This window comes from Carettochelys insculpta, chromosome 9, assembly GCF_033958435.1.
Source record: "Carettochelys insculpta isolate YL-2023 chromosome 9, ASM3395843v1, whole genome shotgun sequence".
NCBI lineage: Eukaryota > Metazoa > Chordata > Testudines > Carettochelyidae > Carettochelys > Carettochelys insculpta.
In genome coordinates, this window is record NC_134145.1 from 4287288 (window position 1) to 4302409 (window position 15122).

The window sequence follows — 15122 nt, forward strand, 5'->3', positions numbered from 1 at the left end:
AATATCTTGCTTCTTACAGTGAGAATATTTATAATAAACATATAAAATGAGCACCATACATTTGGTATTTTGTGTTGTAATTGAAAACAATATATTTGAAAACATAGGGAAAAAATACAAAAATATTTTTAAAAAATTCATTGTGTGATTAATCACACTCAATAATAGAATACCATTTATATAATTGCCTGACAACCCTAGAAGGAACTCAATTCGTAATGACTGAGGTGTGTGTTCAGTAAGATGCCGTTCTAAATATAGTCTTCTGCAGGCATAGGATTAGTGATGGTAGAATTTTAGAAACACCCTCCTAAGCCACAGTTGAGTCAATTCACTTCACTTCAGAAATCACTGGAAATCAGAGTTTTAAAGTTACTTTGAGGTAAGTCTGCCTGATCAGATCCTGAGATCTTTACTCAGCCCTAAGCCAACCAAGTTCCTAGAACTTTTGCCTGAGTAAGATTAAAAGCTTGGGTGTAATTCCGCTACTCTTGTTTGTATTAAGCTAAAATCTTGACTAATGCCATCGAACTGAATGGAGTGAACCAAAAGTAAACACAGAGTAAGCAAGAAAAGAATTCGGTCCATTGAAAAGTGCTTTTTCCTGGGAACAGTCCCCCTGATTTTGATGGGACTGCTCCTGTGAGAGTGCTGTTCAATGTGAGCAAGGACTAGTATGGTGCCCTGAGTAAAGAACTCCAGATAGAGCCCTTTATCTAACTTTGTTGTCAAGCTGCTTCAACCCCTGTTAATGAACAAATGTCAAAAATACAGGACCAATCCTGACTTGGTTCTTATTTGAAGTTTTCCTTGAGTATAGGCCAAGTAGAGACTCAGGATCTGGCCTTTTTAGAGGGTCTGACCCCTGCTTAATCTCTAATTTCCAGTGGGAAAGGAAGTCTCTGAATCAGGAGGCTACCAATGTTACAGCTTCCAGTGTGCCTTCTAATTCTTTTGTGATACTCTTTCAAACAGACTATTCAATGATTTACCCTTTTTTGATTTAATCTAATTATTAGAATTTCTAATATTGCATTGAGGTTTTGCCTTTTAAAGTCCAGACAAAAGCATTCTGTAATTATTTTTAATTATTCCAGTCTATTGATCCTTATTTTGCATGTGTGTATAAAGCTCTAAAATGGTAAACTGCAACTGCCTTGTCAGATCTATGCAAATGTGGGTATTGTCTCCAGGGCCCCAGGGTAATGCTTCAAGGTATTGCTATTTCATAATGTGTCCTGACATACTGAGCTACACAGGTTCAAGTCTCCCTTATCTTCAAGTCATCCCATTGTTTGTCTGCTTTGAGAGATGACCAGAGGCGTGTGAGCTGTAATTGTTACAAAGGGAATGTGATAGGGTGGCAAGGTTCAGGAGCTATGCAGACTAGCAACTGCAGTCCAAGAATAAAACTTCCATTGTTTTTGTTTTAGGTGTTTGACTTTAATCTCACAGGAGAAGAGATGGAGGATATTGGAAGCCTGAATACAAACTGGCGATACATTGTGCCAATGGTCACAGTAAGTTTATCTGGCTGGGCAGGGGCAGGGAGAGGAGCGGAGAGAGCAAGAGAGTATGTTCTCAGTGTTCTTTCTTTCATCATCACCTGAAAGAACTATCTGTGCACAAAACATTGCATCTAGTTAGGGTAATGAAGCTGGTGATATACTTTTCATGAAGGATTGATGAAGGAATTGCAGATGAGGCGTGTGAGAACAACAAAGAGTCTTGTGGCACCTTTATAGACTTACAGATATTTTGGAGCATAAGCTTTCGTGGGCAAAGACCCGCTTCATCAGATGCATGGGGGGGGGTGGTTTCAGAGGGGTATTTAAAGAGTGGGGTCTGGGTAAAAGGGGAGGGCCAGAGCTGACAAGGTCTATTCAGCAAGGTGGAAATGACCCAGTATCAACAGCACTTATCAAAAGAGAAAAAACACAAGTCAGATCAGACAGGGGGATATGAGCCTTTGTCAGCTTCTAATGGGGAGCTATCAACACCCAGAGCAGAGAAACTGTCTTTGTAAGCTGCAAGCCGCTCCCAGTCCCTGTTTAATCCATGGTTAATGGAGTCAAATTTGCAAATAAATTGCAGCTCAGAGATTTCGCTCTCCATTTGATTTGTGAAATTTTTTAGACAGTTTCTTTGCTCTGGGTGTTGATAGCTCCCCCATTAGACGCTGACAATGGCTCACATCCCCTGTCTCATCTGACTTGTTTTTTCCTCTTTTGATAAGTACTGTTGATACTGTGCCATTTCCACCTTGCTGAATAGACCTTAGCTCTGGCCCCCCTCCCCTCTTTACTGGGACCCCCTCCTTAAATACCCCTCTGAAACCACCCCCCCACTCATGCATCTGATGAAGCGGGTCTTTGCCCACGAAAGCTTATGCCCCAAAATATCTGTTTAGTCTATAAGGTGCCACAAGACTTTTTGTTGTTCTCAAGGCATGTGAGGGCACTCTACTGGCAATGTGTAGAAGGGTGTCAACAAGCATATGGACAAGGGGATCTAGAGGATATGGGTATAGTGTACATAGTGTTTTTTTTCAGACAGCCTTTGACAAAGTCCGTCACCAAACGTTCTTGAGTAAAGTAAGGTGCCCTGGGATAAGAGGAAAGGTCCTCTCATGGATAGGTAACTGCTTAACAGATAGGAAACAAAGGGTAAGAATAAATAGTCAGTTTTCAGAATGGAGAGGGGTGTAATAGTGGTGTCCCTGTGAGGTCTGTACTGGAAACAGTCCAATTCAATAGATTCATAAGAGCTCTGGCAAAAGAGAGAAACTGTGAGGTGACAAAATTTTTCAGATATTAAAAAGTGACTCAAGATAGTTAACAAAACAAAACAGCCAAACACAGCACTTTAAAGACTAACAAAATAATTTATTCAGTGATTTATTCAGTCTGATGAAGTGGATCTGTCCCAGGAAAGCTCATCACTGAATAAATCATTTTGTTAGTCTTCAAAGTGCTACATTTCTGTTTTGTTTTGTTGGAGTACAGACTAACACAGCTACCTCTCTGTTACTATTCAAGACAGTTAAGTCACAGGTAGACTGTGTGAAGAGCTACAAAAGGATCTTTCAAACTTGGGTGATTGGGCAACAAAATGGTAGATAATTTTAATGTTGATAAAAGCAAAATAATGCACACTGGAAAACATAATCCCAACTATACCGCAAAAGAGAGAGAGATCTTGGAGTCATTGTGGATAGCTCTCTGAAAACATTCATTCAGTGTGCAGCAGCTGTCAAAAGCTAAAAATGTTGGAAATCGTTTTTAGGAAAGGGATAGATAACAAAACAGAAAATATCATTTTGCCTCTATATAAATCCATGGTATGCCTTCCTCTTGAGTAGTGAATGCAGAGCTGGTTGCCCTATCTAAGGAAAGACACATTCAAATTGGAAAAGGTTAAAAAAATGGCAACAAAAATGATTTAGGGGTATGGAGTAGCTGCCATATGAGAAGAGATTAATAAAACTGGGATTTGTCAGGCTGAAAAAGAGAGAAGAGGGAATATGATAAAAGTCTATAAAATCATGACATGTGAAGAAAATAAATAAGGAAAAATTTACTCCCTCCCCTGACGCGAGAACTAGGGGTTACAAAACGAAATGAATAGACAGCAGGTTTTAAACAAACCAAAGGAAATATCTCTTCACAAGAAGTCCTGTGACACCTTGTAGACTAACAGCTATTTTGGAGCATAATCTTCTGTGGGCAAAGACCCACTTTGTCAGATGCACGAGTGGGGAGTTTCAGAGGATGGGTTAAAGAGGGAGCCTTAGTCAAGGGGAGGGCCAGAGCTGACAAGGTCTGTTCAGTCAGGGAGGATGTGGCCCGTTATCATTAGCTAATGTGGATGTGTGAAAATCAAGAGTGGAGAAACTGCTTTTGTAATGGGCCAACCACTCCCAGTCTCTGTTCAATCTTTGGTGGTTGGTGTCAAATTTTGCAAATGAATTGCAGCTCAGCAGTTTTTCTTTGGAGGAGCTGTTGTTGTAGGATGGCTCCTTTTTAAATCTGTTACTGAGTGTCCAGGGAGATTGAAGTGTTCTCCAACCTGTAGGCTATCCCCAGTCTCTGTTTGTCAGGCTGGGAATGGGCAACAGAGGATGGATAACTTGATGATTACCTATTCAGTTCATGCCCAATGTTTCAACTATTTTCAGAAGAGTCTTGATGACAAATTTAACATCCCACGGTCAACTGATCGGTACTGTAACTGAAAAGTGGGATCAGTTCAAGCAGATAGTGACTGACACAGCAATAACATCGCATGGACCAAAGAAAAGAATACATCAGGATTGGTTCGATGAGAACCAAGAAGAAATATGTTCAGCACTGGAACTAAAGAGAAAAGCCTTTATTGAATGGCAGAATGACCCCTCCTCAGTCTCCAAATGGGACCATTTCAAGCACCTTCAGAGCAAAACACAGAAAGACCTCCGTCAGATACAAGACAGCTGGTGGGAAAGCAAAGCCAAAGAAATTGAGCACTATGCTGAGACCCATGACTCAAAGATGTTCTTCAGTGCTATTAAGACTGTCTATGGACCTTCTAAACCAAGGACTACCCCATTGCTCTCATCAGACAACACAATGCTGGTCAAAGACAAAGAGGGCATCAACAAAAGATGGCAAGAACACTTTAGCAACCTCCTTAACAGACCATCGACTGTGAATAACAACGTCCTCAATGAAATTCCACAACAACCCGTCCTGATAGATCTTGACTTTCTGTCCACTATAGATAAGATTAAGAAAGCTGTTAGCCAGATGAGTTCAGAAAAAGCTCCTGGAAAAGATGGGATACCAGCAGAGAGAGAGAAAGCGGCAAGTCCAGCAGCACTAGCAGCATTCCATAGCGTGATCATCAGCATCTGCGAGGATGAAAACATACCACAGGACCTCTGCGATGCTATTATTGTCTCCCTTTTCAAGAAAAAAGGCAGCAAAGCAGAATGTGGAAACTACAGAGGCATATTCCTCCTCTCTGTCGGAGGGAAGATCATCACCCGCATCATCTTGAACCGCCTAATAGCCAGTATTTCCGAGGCAAATCTACCTGAAAGTCAATGCGGTTTTCGACCTGGCCGGAGCACAGCCGATATGGTGTTTGCTGTCAGACAAATACAAGAGAAGTGTATTGAACAGAACGTGCACCTGTGTGCTGTCTTCATAGATCTGACAAAGGCGTTTGATACCGTCAACAGGGAAGCCCTTTGGACCATTCTAATACGACTTGGCTGCCCAAGAAAATTTGTCCAGATTATACGCCTTTTCCATGACGACATGACAGGCGAAGTACTGTCTGATGGAGCCACATCAGCTCCCTTCAGCATCACCAATGGCACGAAACAAGGATGTGTTCTCGCTCCTGTCTTATTTAACCTGTTCTTTGCATGTGTCCTTAACCATGCAATGAAAGATCTGGACCGAGGTATATACTTGAAATACCGGCATGATGGTTCACTTTTTGACCTCTGTTGCCTGAATGCAAAGACTAAGACAGTGCAGAAACTCCTTTCTGAGGCACTCTTTGCCGACAACTGTGCCCTTATGGCTCACGCTGAAAACGATCTTCAGCACCTTGTCAAAAAGTTTGCTGAGGCCTCGCAACTTTTCGGACTAGCTATCAGCCTCAGAAAGACAGAAGTTCTCCATCAACCTGCACCTGGATCAAATGCTCCTGTCCTGAGTATCTCCATTGACAGCACTAAGCTTAAAGTAGTGGAGAACCTTAAATACCTGGGTAGTGTCATATCCAGTGATCCATCACTGGATAATGAGATCAATGTGCGAATATCCAAAGCGAGCCAGGCACTTGGCTATCTGCGTGTCAAATTTCTAAACCACCATAATATCCGGATGTCAACAAAACTGCTTGTGTACAGAGCTGTTGTTCTCTCATCTCTTTTGTACGGGTGCGAAACATGGACACTATATAGGCATCCCATCAAGCAGCTCGAAGCATTCCACATGCGCTGCCTCCGTAACATCATGAAGATCCGCTGGCAAGACAAAGTGCCCAATCTTGAGGTTCTCAAGAGAGCCCAGATGACAAGCATCAAAATGATGATTATGAGGTCACAATTATGTTGGACCCGTCATGTCAGCCACATGGATGCCAACAGAATCCCTCGCCAGCTTCTGTATAGTGAACTCTCCCACGGCATCCAGCGTATAGGTCATCCACAGAAACGCTACAAGGATACCATCAAAGCCAATCTGCAGTACAGCAGTATCAAACCTAGGGATCTTGAGGACGCTGTCAGTGACAGAACACAGTAGTGTGCAACAGTCAGAAATACCTGCATTGCCTTTGAGGAAGACCGCTGCTGGCGTCTACAAGAGGCACGCGAACAACGTCACAGAGCATCAGCAATGCACAACCCACAGATTGCAAACTTCCCATGCACCATCTGCGGCAAAATGTGCACCTCTAGAACTGGCTTATATAGTCACCAGAGGGCACACCATGAGACCAATAACAGATGATCTGCACAGATTTGTCATCATCGGATCGACGGGCTACCATTAAATGTGAATATGCATACATAAAAACAGTGACATAGTTCAATATTTTTAATGAGATGGATGAGCCTGATACCTAGCAGCCAATCATGCTGCAACCCTCTTTTAAAATTTTGGGCCCTCCCGAGGGTCCTGCCCCCCACTTTGTGCACCCCTGCTGTAGAGGTACAGTTTTCAGCTGGGGAGGTGCTACAGAAAATATACGTATGCCCTTAAAAACTCCACTTGTAGGGCACATGAAGAGCTGTTTGCACTCAGATGGGAGTTGTGTGCACCTGTCTACCAGCTTTCCCAGCCATCTCTTTTGTATGTGCACATGCAATGTTGCAGCCACACCAGTTGCTGACAGTGGTCCTTTCTAGTTTTGATATTCATGCTACTAACGGAGTGTTGACTAATCAATCACAAAATGTGCTACCATATGTTTCTGGTAGCTGGAATAATTCAGGTGCCTTTGTTGTGCAGAAGAAACTATCGGCATCATGGTGAATTGCTAAGCAGATAGAGACAAAAGAGGAAAGTTCAAAGTGCCAGCTAGGAAGAAGCTACATGCTGTGCAGCTGGGCTTCAAAGAGGCGATGTGAAATGGGAAAAAATTATATGGGAAGAATTTAAAATAGGCATCTATTGCTGCAGTATGTCATCTATCCATGCTTTTTATGGACTTCCTAAGTGATTGTGATCTCCAAATTCTTTATTTTTAAATATGTCGTATCTTTTAAAAATCTCATGTATCCAATCATGGCATCTGAACACCTAAAATCACACTTGATTTTCTTGATCTACTGACTATACATGCCAAGGACAGATTTAAAAAATCAGCAGGGAATGGATCATTTGATTGACCTGTTCTGTTTATTTTATCTGGGGCACTGGCAGCTGTTTGGGATACAGGGCTCAACAGTATTGCTGTTCTCATCTGAAGTTTGACTCTTAAATCCATATTTAGGTGCCTAAAGTGGTACAATTCCCCTTCGCTCCCAGAAAACCAGCTAATATCAGTACCTGTTGCAGAGAGAGGGTGCAGCAGGGGTATGTAGTGATGACTGGGTGAGCTGATCACAAAGCAGGAAGGCATGGTTTTGACAGCTCTCTGGTACATGGCAAACTCTTATATTGAATAAGTAGATACTGCTCTTGTGGAGGATATTTGATTTTTATTTCAAGGTATCTGTGGAAAGGGAATTTGAGACGAATGTTAAAGGGTGACATTTGTCAATATAAGACAGATGCTGGCCCCCCTCAAAACTCCATGATAGCCAGAAACTGGGCAGTGAATATTTCCACCACTTGTCTTTTGCGCAGCTAGACAGTTGTACGAAGAAATAGCAGATGTTGGAATGGAATCTTATTCATAAGGCTAGGCATGCACTGCTAACAAGCATACTTAACTGCAAGAAGTACTGTCTTACACACAGCAGCTTTGAGAAATAGGGGAGCATGGAGGGAAGGGATGAGTGGACAATATGAGTTGTTGACTTTACTGTCCAAGAAGGATCACTTTCTCAATGATACTGCTTTTTATTTTTCCCTCTTTAAAACAAAAACTAAGAACCCAAGATGGCTTTGTCCATGGACACTTTGGCAGGTCTGACTTAGCAGTTGATCACACTTTTTTAAATCTAATCTCCTGTAATACTGCAAAATTCCATATGCTGGTTAGTCCTCTGCTCCTTTGTCACAGTTTCCAGTGCCCTCTAGTGGCCTGGATGAAGAAAAAAATTGCAGTGCATACTCTAAATAATTAGTAACACAGGAAGCCGTGCTAGTCTATATACTATCAAAACAAAAAAGCAGTCAAGCAGCACTTTGAAGACTAACAAAATAATTTATTAGGTGAGCTTTCGTGGGACAGACCCACTTCTTCAGACCATAGCCATACCAGAACAGACTCAATATTTAAGGCACAGAGAACCAAAAACAGTAATCAAGGTGGACAAATCAGAGAGTAGAGGGGCAGAAGGGGAGCGGGGGGAAGTCAAGAATTAGATTAAGCCAAGTATGCAAACGAGCCCCTATAGCGTCCCAGAAGATTCCCATCCTGGTTCAAACCACGTTAATGTGTCGAATTTGAATAAAAAGAGAGTTCAGCAGCCTCTCTTGAAAGAGTGTTTTGAAAATACTTCTTCAGTAATACACAAACTCTTAAGTCATTAACAGAATGGCCCACTCCATTAAAATGTCAGCCAACAGGTTTGTGGATCAGGAGTGTTTTGATGTCTGTTTTGTGCCTATTAACTCTTTGTCTAAGATATATAATATATATATTTTGCTAGTCTTTAAAGTGCTACTTGACTGCTTTTTGTTCTGTCTAAGAAAGTTTGAAGTCTGTCCAATATACAAAGCATCTGGGCATTGTTGGCACATGATGGCATATATGATGTTAGCTGAGGAACATCAGAATGTGCCTGTGATTCTGTGAATAACCTGGTTAGGTCCAGTGATGGTATCTCCAGAAGAGATATGTGCTCACCTTGATAATTTTTTTTTTCTGATTTGTCCACCTTGATTACAAGCCCAAATCCCTCAGCCTCTGCTCATAGGTCATGTGCTCCAGCCCCTTAATCATTTTCGTTGCCCTCTGCCGAACCTGCTCCAGCACATCCACATCCTTTCTATACTAGGGAACCCAAAACTAGACACAGTATTCCAGACGTGGCCTCACCAGTGCCAAATAGAGGGGAACAACCACTTCTCTGTATCTGCTCAAAATACTCCTTCTAATGCACCCCAATATGCCATTAGCCTTCTTGGCTACACAGGCACAATTTTCACTCATATCCAGCCTTTCATCTACCATAACCCCTAGGTCCCTTTCCGCTGTACTGGTGCTTAGTCATTCGGTCCCCAGCCTATAACAATGCTTGGAAGAATCCCATATGCAGGACTCTACATGTCTCCTTGCTGAACTGCATCAGATTTCTTTTTGGCTCAATCCTCCAATTTATCCAGGTCCCTCTGGATCCTGTCTCTACCCTCCAACTTATCTACCTCTCCCGCGAGCTTGATGTCATCCGCAGACTTGCTGAGGGTGCAATCCAGTCGCTCATGCAAGTCATTAATAAAGATGGTGAACAACACTGGCACCAGAACCAAGCCTGGGGGCACTCCACTTGAAACCGACCACCATCCAGACATTGAGCATTTGATCACTACCCGTTGGGCCCAACTGTCAAGCCGACTTTATATCCATCTTATAGTCCATGTATCCAAGCCATACTTTCTTAACTTATGGGCAAAAATGTTGTGGGAGACTGTATCAAAAGCTTTGCTGAAGTCAAGGTATATCTCAGTCACTGACTTCCCCAAGTCCACAGTACCTGTTACCTCATCATAGAAGCTAATCAGATGGGTCAGGCAGGACTTGCCCTTTGTGAATCCATCTTGGCTACTTTTGATCACTTTCCCCTCTTCCAAGTGCTCCAAAATGGATTCCTTGAGGATCCCCTCCATTATTTTCTCAGGGACTGAGGTAACGCTGACTGGTCTCTAGTTCCCTAGATTGTCCTTCCTCTTTTAAAGACAGACGCAACATTTGCCTTTTTCCAGTCATGCGGGATCTCTCCCAGTCTCTAAGAGTTTTCCAAGGTAATGGTCAAAGGTTTGACAGTGATCTCTGCCAATTCCCTCAGTACCCTTAGGTGCATTAAATCCAGACCCATGGATTTGTGTACATCTAGTTTTTCTAAGTAGCTCTTAACTTGTTTCTTCCCCACCAAAGGCCGCCCTCCACCCTCCCATACTGCATTGTCTAGCACTGTAATGTGGGTGCTGTCCTTGTCTGTGAAGACTGAGGCAAAAAAAACCATTGAGTCCCTTAACTTTTCTTACATCATCTGTCACTAGATTACCCCTCTCCTCCAGTAATGGCCCACACCCTCCCTGATAACTCTTATCGTTAACATGCTTGTAGAAACCTTTCTTGTTACCCTTCATATCCCTTGCCAGCTGCAGTTCCAATTGTGCAGTCATTTTCATGGTTACTGCCCAGCATTGTCCAGCCGTATATTTATACTCCTCCTCAGTCAGCTGTCCACATTTCCACTTCTTATACACCATCCTTTTTGAGTTTAAGTTGACCCAGGATGTTCCTCTTAAGCCAAGCTGGTTGCCTCCCATATTTGCGTTTACTATGCAGCAGGATGGCTTGTTCCTGTGCCGTCAGTAAGACTTCTTTAAAATAATGCCAGTTCTCCTGAACTCTTTCTCCTTCATCTTTGTTTCCCAAGCAGTCCTGCCCATCGGTTCTCTCAGGGAGTCAAAGTCTGCTCTTTTGAAATCAAGTGTCTGTATTTTACTGCTTGCCTTCCTTCCTTTTTGTCAGGATCCTGAAATCTACCATCTCGTGGTCACTGCAGCCCAGGCTGCCACCCACTTCTATTTCTCCTACTAGTTCTTCCCTGTTTGTGAGCAGCAGGTGAAGTTGTACATGGCCCCTGGTCAGTTCCATCAGCACTTTTACCAAGAAGTTATCCCCAACATTCTCCAAAAATTTCCTGGATTGTCTGTGTGCTGATATATTGGTCTCCCAACAAATGTCTGGATGATTAAAGTCTCCCATGAGAACCAGGGCCTGTGGTTTGGAAGCTTCTCTTAGCTGTCTGAAGAAATCCTCATCTACCTCATCTTCCTTATCTGGTGGTCTATAGCAGACACCAACTACAACATCGCCTCTGAGCTTAACACAAAAGCACTCAACTGGCCTTTCTCCCTCTTTATACTGGAGCTCTGAGCAATCATACTGCTCCCTCAAATAGCGTGCAGCTCCTCCTCCTCTTCTCCCATCTGTCCTTCCTAAACAGTTTATACCTTCCATGACAGTGCTCCATTATGCAAATCACCCCACTAAGTCTCTGTTATTCCAATCACCTCATACTAGTTTGACTGTGCCAGGGCCTCTAATTCTTCCTGTTTGTTTCCTAGGCTTCTGGCATTTGTGTACAAGCACCTTAGAGAAGTGGCTGATGGGGCCCACTTTCTTCTCTTCACGCAGGAGTCCTACTTTGTTGTTCCCTACTCCTTCCTCACTTACCTCAGGGTTTGCATCACCCTCCCCGACGAACCTAGTTTAATGCCCTCCTCGCTAGTTTTGCAAGCCTGACCGCGAAGATGCTCTTTCCTCTTTTATCAATTCTTGTTCATGAAACAGAATCCCATGGTTGAAGAAACCAAATACTTCTCTGTGACACCACATACCCAATCACGCATTTACCTCAGTGATTCGACGATCTGTACCTGGACCCCTTGCTTCCACAGCAAGGATGGACGAGAATACCCCTTGCACTCCATATTCCTTGAGCTTTCTTCCTAGGGTTACATAACCTGCAGCGATCTTATCAAGAGCACTCTTGGCTGTATCATTAGTTCCTACATGGAAAAATAGGAAGGGGTAATAGTCTTCGGGTTTGATTTTTGGAAGAGACACCATAAAATCACAGATTCTAACTCCTGGTAAGCAGCAAACCTGCCGGCATTTTAGGTCTGGATGGCGGATGGATGACTCCGTCCCTCTTAGGAGGGAGTCCCCGATCACCACCACCGCCCACCTTCTTCTCTTAGGGGTGGTAGTTGTAGAACCCCCCCCTGCCCTGGCACTGCGCATCCCATGCCTTACAATCCTTGGGGTCTTCTTCTGATCCATTCCCTGCGAGGTATGTGCCCCAGCTATCTTCACTGTATCACCTGTGCAGAAAGGATGAAAGCAGCTGAAAGGGTAGAAGTTGGGACTCCTGAATTCAATAACCCAGCTACTGCCTCACTGTGTGACTTTGAGCAAGTTATTTCTCTGCCTCAGTGTATCCCTCCATTAAACTGACCATCACACTTTCCTTTATGGTGTCTTACAGGAAAGTTGGGCGTTAAACCAATAGTTCTATGTTTTAAGTGCTTTGCAAAGTATACAGATTATAGCAATTATTAGATAAACCACCATTACATTAATGATAAATTTATTAGATAGATGGTCATCAACAAGACATTCAGTGGACACTTTTCAGGCAGCTAGAGGACATTGATTTTGCTGGTGATGTCGCCCTCCTTTCACAGTAATAAGAAAGCATGGAAGAAAAGGTCACAACACTAGACAAAACTGCCACAATGAATGGACTGAGCATTAACAAGGGAAAGACCAAGACACGGATGAATCCATCAACACCACCATCCTACTGGGAGGGGATGACCTGGAAGATGTGGAGCAGTTCACCTACTTGGGGTGTATTACGGACAGAGATGGAGGAACAGATAAGGATATCATTGCCAGGATAGGGAAAGCAACAGTTGCATTCAACACTCTCCATCCCATATGGAGTTCACAAATAATATTCGCAAAGATGAAACTGCAGCTCTTCAACACATGCAAAAAGTGCGTTTGTATGGCTGTGAGACCTGGCATACTAAAAAGTCTTCAAATCACAAGCTACAGACATTCATAAACAGATGACCGAGGTACATCCTCCATGTCAAATAGCAAGACTTTGTCAAAAATAAGGAGCTTTGGAACAGAGCAGGACAAGAACCAATTGACATTGAAATCAACAGAAGAAAGCAGGTGGTGGCTAGGACACACTCAGAAAGCCATCCTCCAGCATAGTCCATCATGCACTCACATGGAACCCACAAGGCAAATGCAGAAGAGGAAGACCTCGGACAACATGGAGATCTACTGAGATTGAAGGACAACGACTAGTGTACTTCTGGAGTTAGCTAGAAGTTTTGTCTTGAGACAGAGTGAAGTGGAGGAAGCTTGTAGATAACCTATGCTCCACTAGGTGTACAAGGATAAAGGATGATGATGTTGTTGTTGTAGTTGTAGTAGTAGTAGTAGTAGTAGTAGTAGTAGATAAATAAGAAGCTGTAATTATTCTTAACCTAATTCCTCAAGTAGGATTGCCAGTTTTGGTTGCATGGGTTCCTGCAGGTTTCTTCATGTGCCACAAACTTTATTTATTTAAAAAACATTAATCCTTAATTCCTGGAGTCCAGGTCAATCCTGAAGGGTTGGCAGCTTAATCCTCAAGCCCTAGTTACTGGAAAGTGATTTTTGTTGCAGGCTACACAGAATGCTCTGGGAAAGAGCTTTTTCTAGTTATACCCGGGGGGAAAATAAGTCATCTTCGAATACACTACATGCTCCCTCCTATGAGGAAATGATATTAAAGATATCCTTGTTAAGGACTGGAATGAAAGGAAAGTAGATTCTCCATGGTTCAGTTTTTAATTGAAAACAAGAAGTGTATTTTCATCTTTCTGACTCAGATTGTCTTTCAATTTCACAGGTGGATGGAAAGCAAGTCGCAAGAGATGCTGGACATCCTCTTTATCCCTTCAATGATCCATATTAACTACAACGTATTGGGTGTTAGATTTAGGACTCCATGCGCTCATTCCTAAAGTAGTTGTTGCCGGTGTTTATGAAAAATCTTTTGGAACAAAATCTGATGCTCTAAATATTAGATTTCCATGGGTTGTCCTACAGCATTGTATATTACATACTAGAAAACTCACCTAGTGTGGCTTGAGTCCTTCAGAGTAGGGGGTAGACAATGTGGAGGGGGTGCAGGAGTCAGAGCAAGTAGGTGGAGACTCGTGGCAAGGGATTGAGAGGTAGTGTTCCCTATAAGCTGAGCATTTGGGCACTTACCCGGGGGGAGATTCAGGTGCTGTCCAGCTGGTTAGCAGAGCACCCACTGCTGGCAGTGTGTGTTTCTATGGGTGGTGCAAATGTGCCCATGCCTGGGTCTATGTAACAAAATTTATTCTGCCTACAGCTGGAAAAAAATTGAGGGAATGCTGCTGGGAAAGCCTGGGGGAGGAAACTCACTGGGTAAGGTGTCCTTGGGTGGAGGTGGGTTGTGGTGCCTGGCCTGGGAGGTGCTACTTGGGCGGTAGTGGGGCTGCTGGTTGGTGGCCTCCCCACCCCATGTGGCACTGCAGTTGAATGCTGGGGGCGGGGAGGAAGGTTAGGGCAGGGGAGCCACTTACCTGGGCTGTTGGTGGGAAACCTAAAGAGCCCTGGCCATTCTCTTCCTGGTGTGCTCACACTGCAGCATAACTACCCCACATGCTCCCAGCCCCTGCTGGTCACTCTGTAGTATAACTGTCCCTTCTATCAGCCCCCTCCCTTTTTCGTTATTGGAAACAATCCCAACCCAGGCACATCTGACTTTCCTGGCACAATCAAACCCTGACCTTGCTTTTAATTAGGATAAGAAGAAGCTGCATACAACATTTGGTGGTTCTAACTCTTACTGTTTAGGAGGAGTTCTTGAACAAATAGACTTGTCCAGAGTCACGGACAGACCCTCTCTAAAATACACATAATCGACAATACATTCTCTTTTTCCAGCTGTTGTAATACCTATATTGTGCTCATAAGTCTTGTAATATACTACATTCTCCCTGCTATGAGGAAGTGTATACTACTCGCTGTGAAGGGTGAGGGAAAGTTGTATGGACACTTAAAATATAAAATGATGATAGTATGCTATTTTTGTTCAGTTTCAAATCTAATGAAAGTTCTAGCTGTCCTATCATGAAACTTTTGCCCCCCCTCAGGCAATGCTTCCAGAGAAGCTGCTATCT

General features: G+C 43.2%; 1 protein-coding gene across 3 annotated transcripts in view; it reads left to right on the forward strand.

Moving 5' to 3' along the window:
• The window catches only part of AKR1A1 (aldo-keto reductase family 1 member A1), a 37513-nt gene extending 23471 nt beyond the window's left edge, over positions 1-14042 (forward strand). For all 3 annotated transcript variants that reach the window (XM_075002527.1, XM_075002530.1, XM_075002529.1), the window contains 2 exons: positions 1434-1520; positions 13817-14042. In XM_075002527.1, the coding sequence (XP_074858628.1) occupies positions 1434-1520; positions 13817-13882 (153 nt within the window). In that variant the 3' untranslated portion in view covers positions 13883-14042. The remainder of the gene's footprint in view (positions 1-1433; positions 1521-13816) is intronic.
• Positions 14043-15122: the final 1080 nt, after the last annotated feature.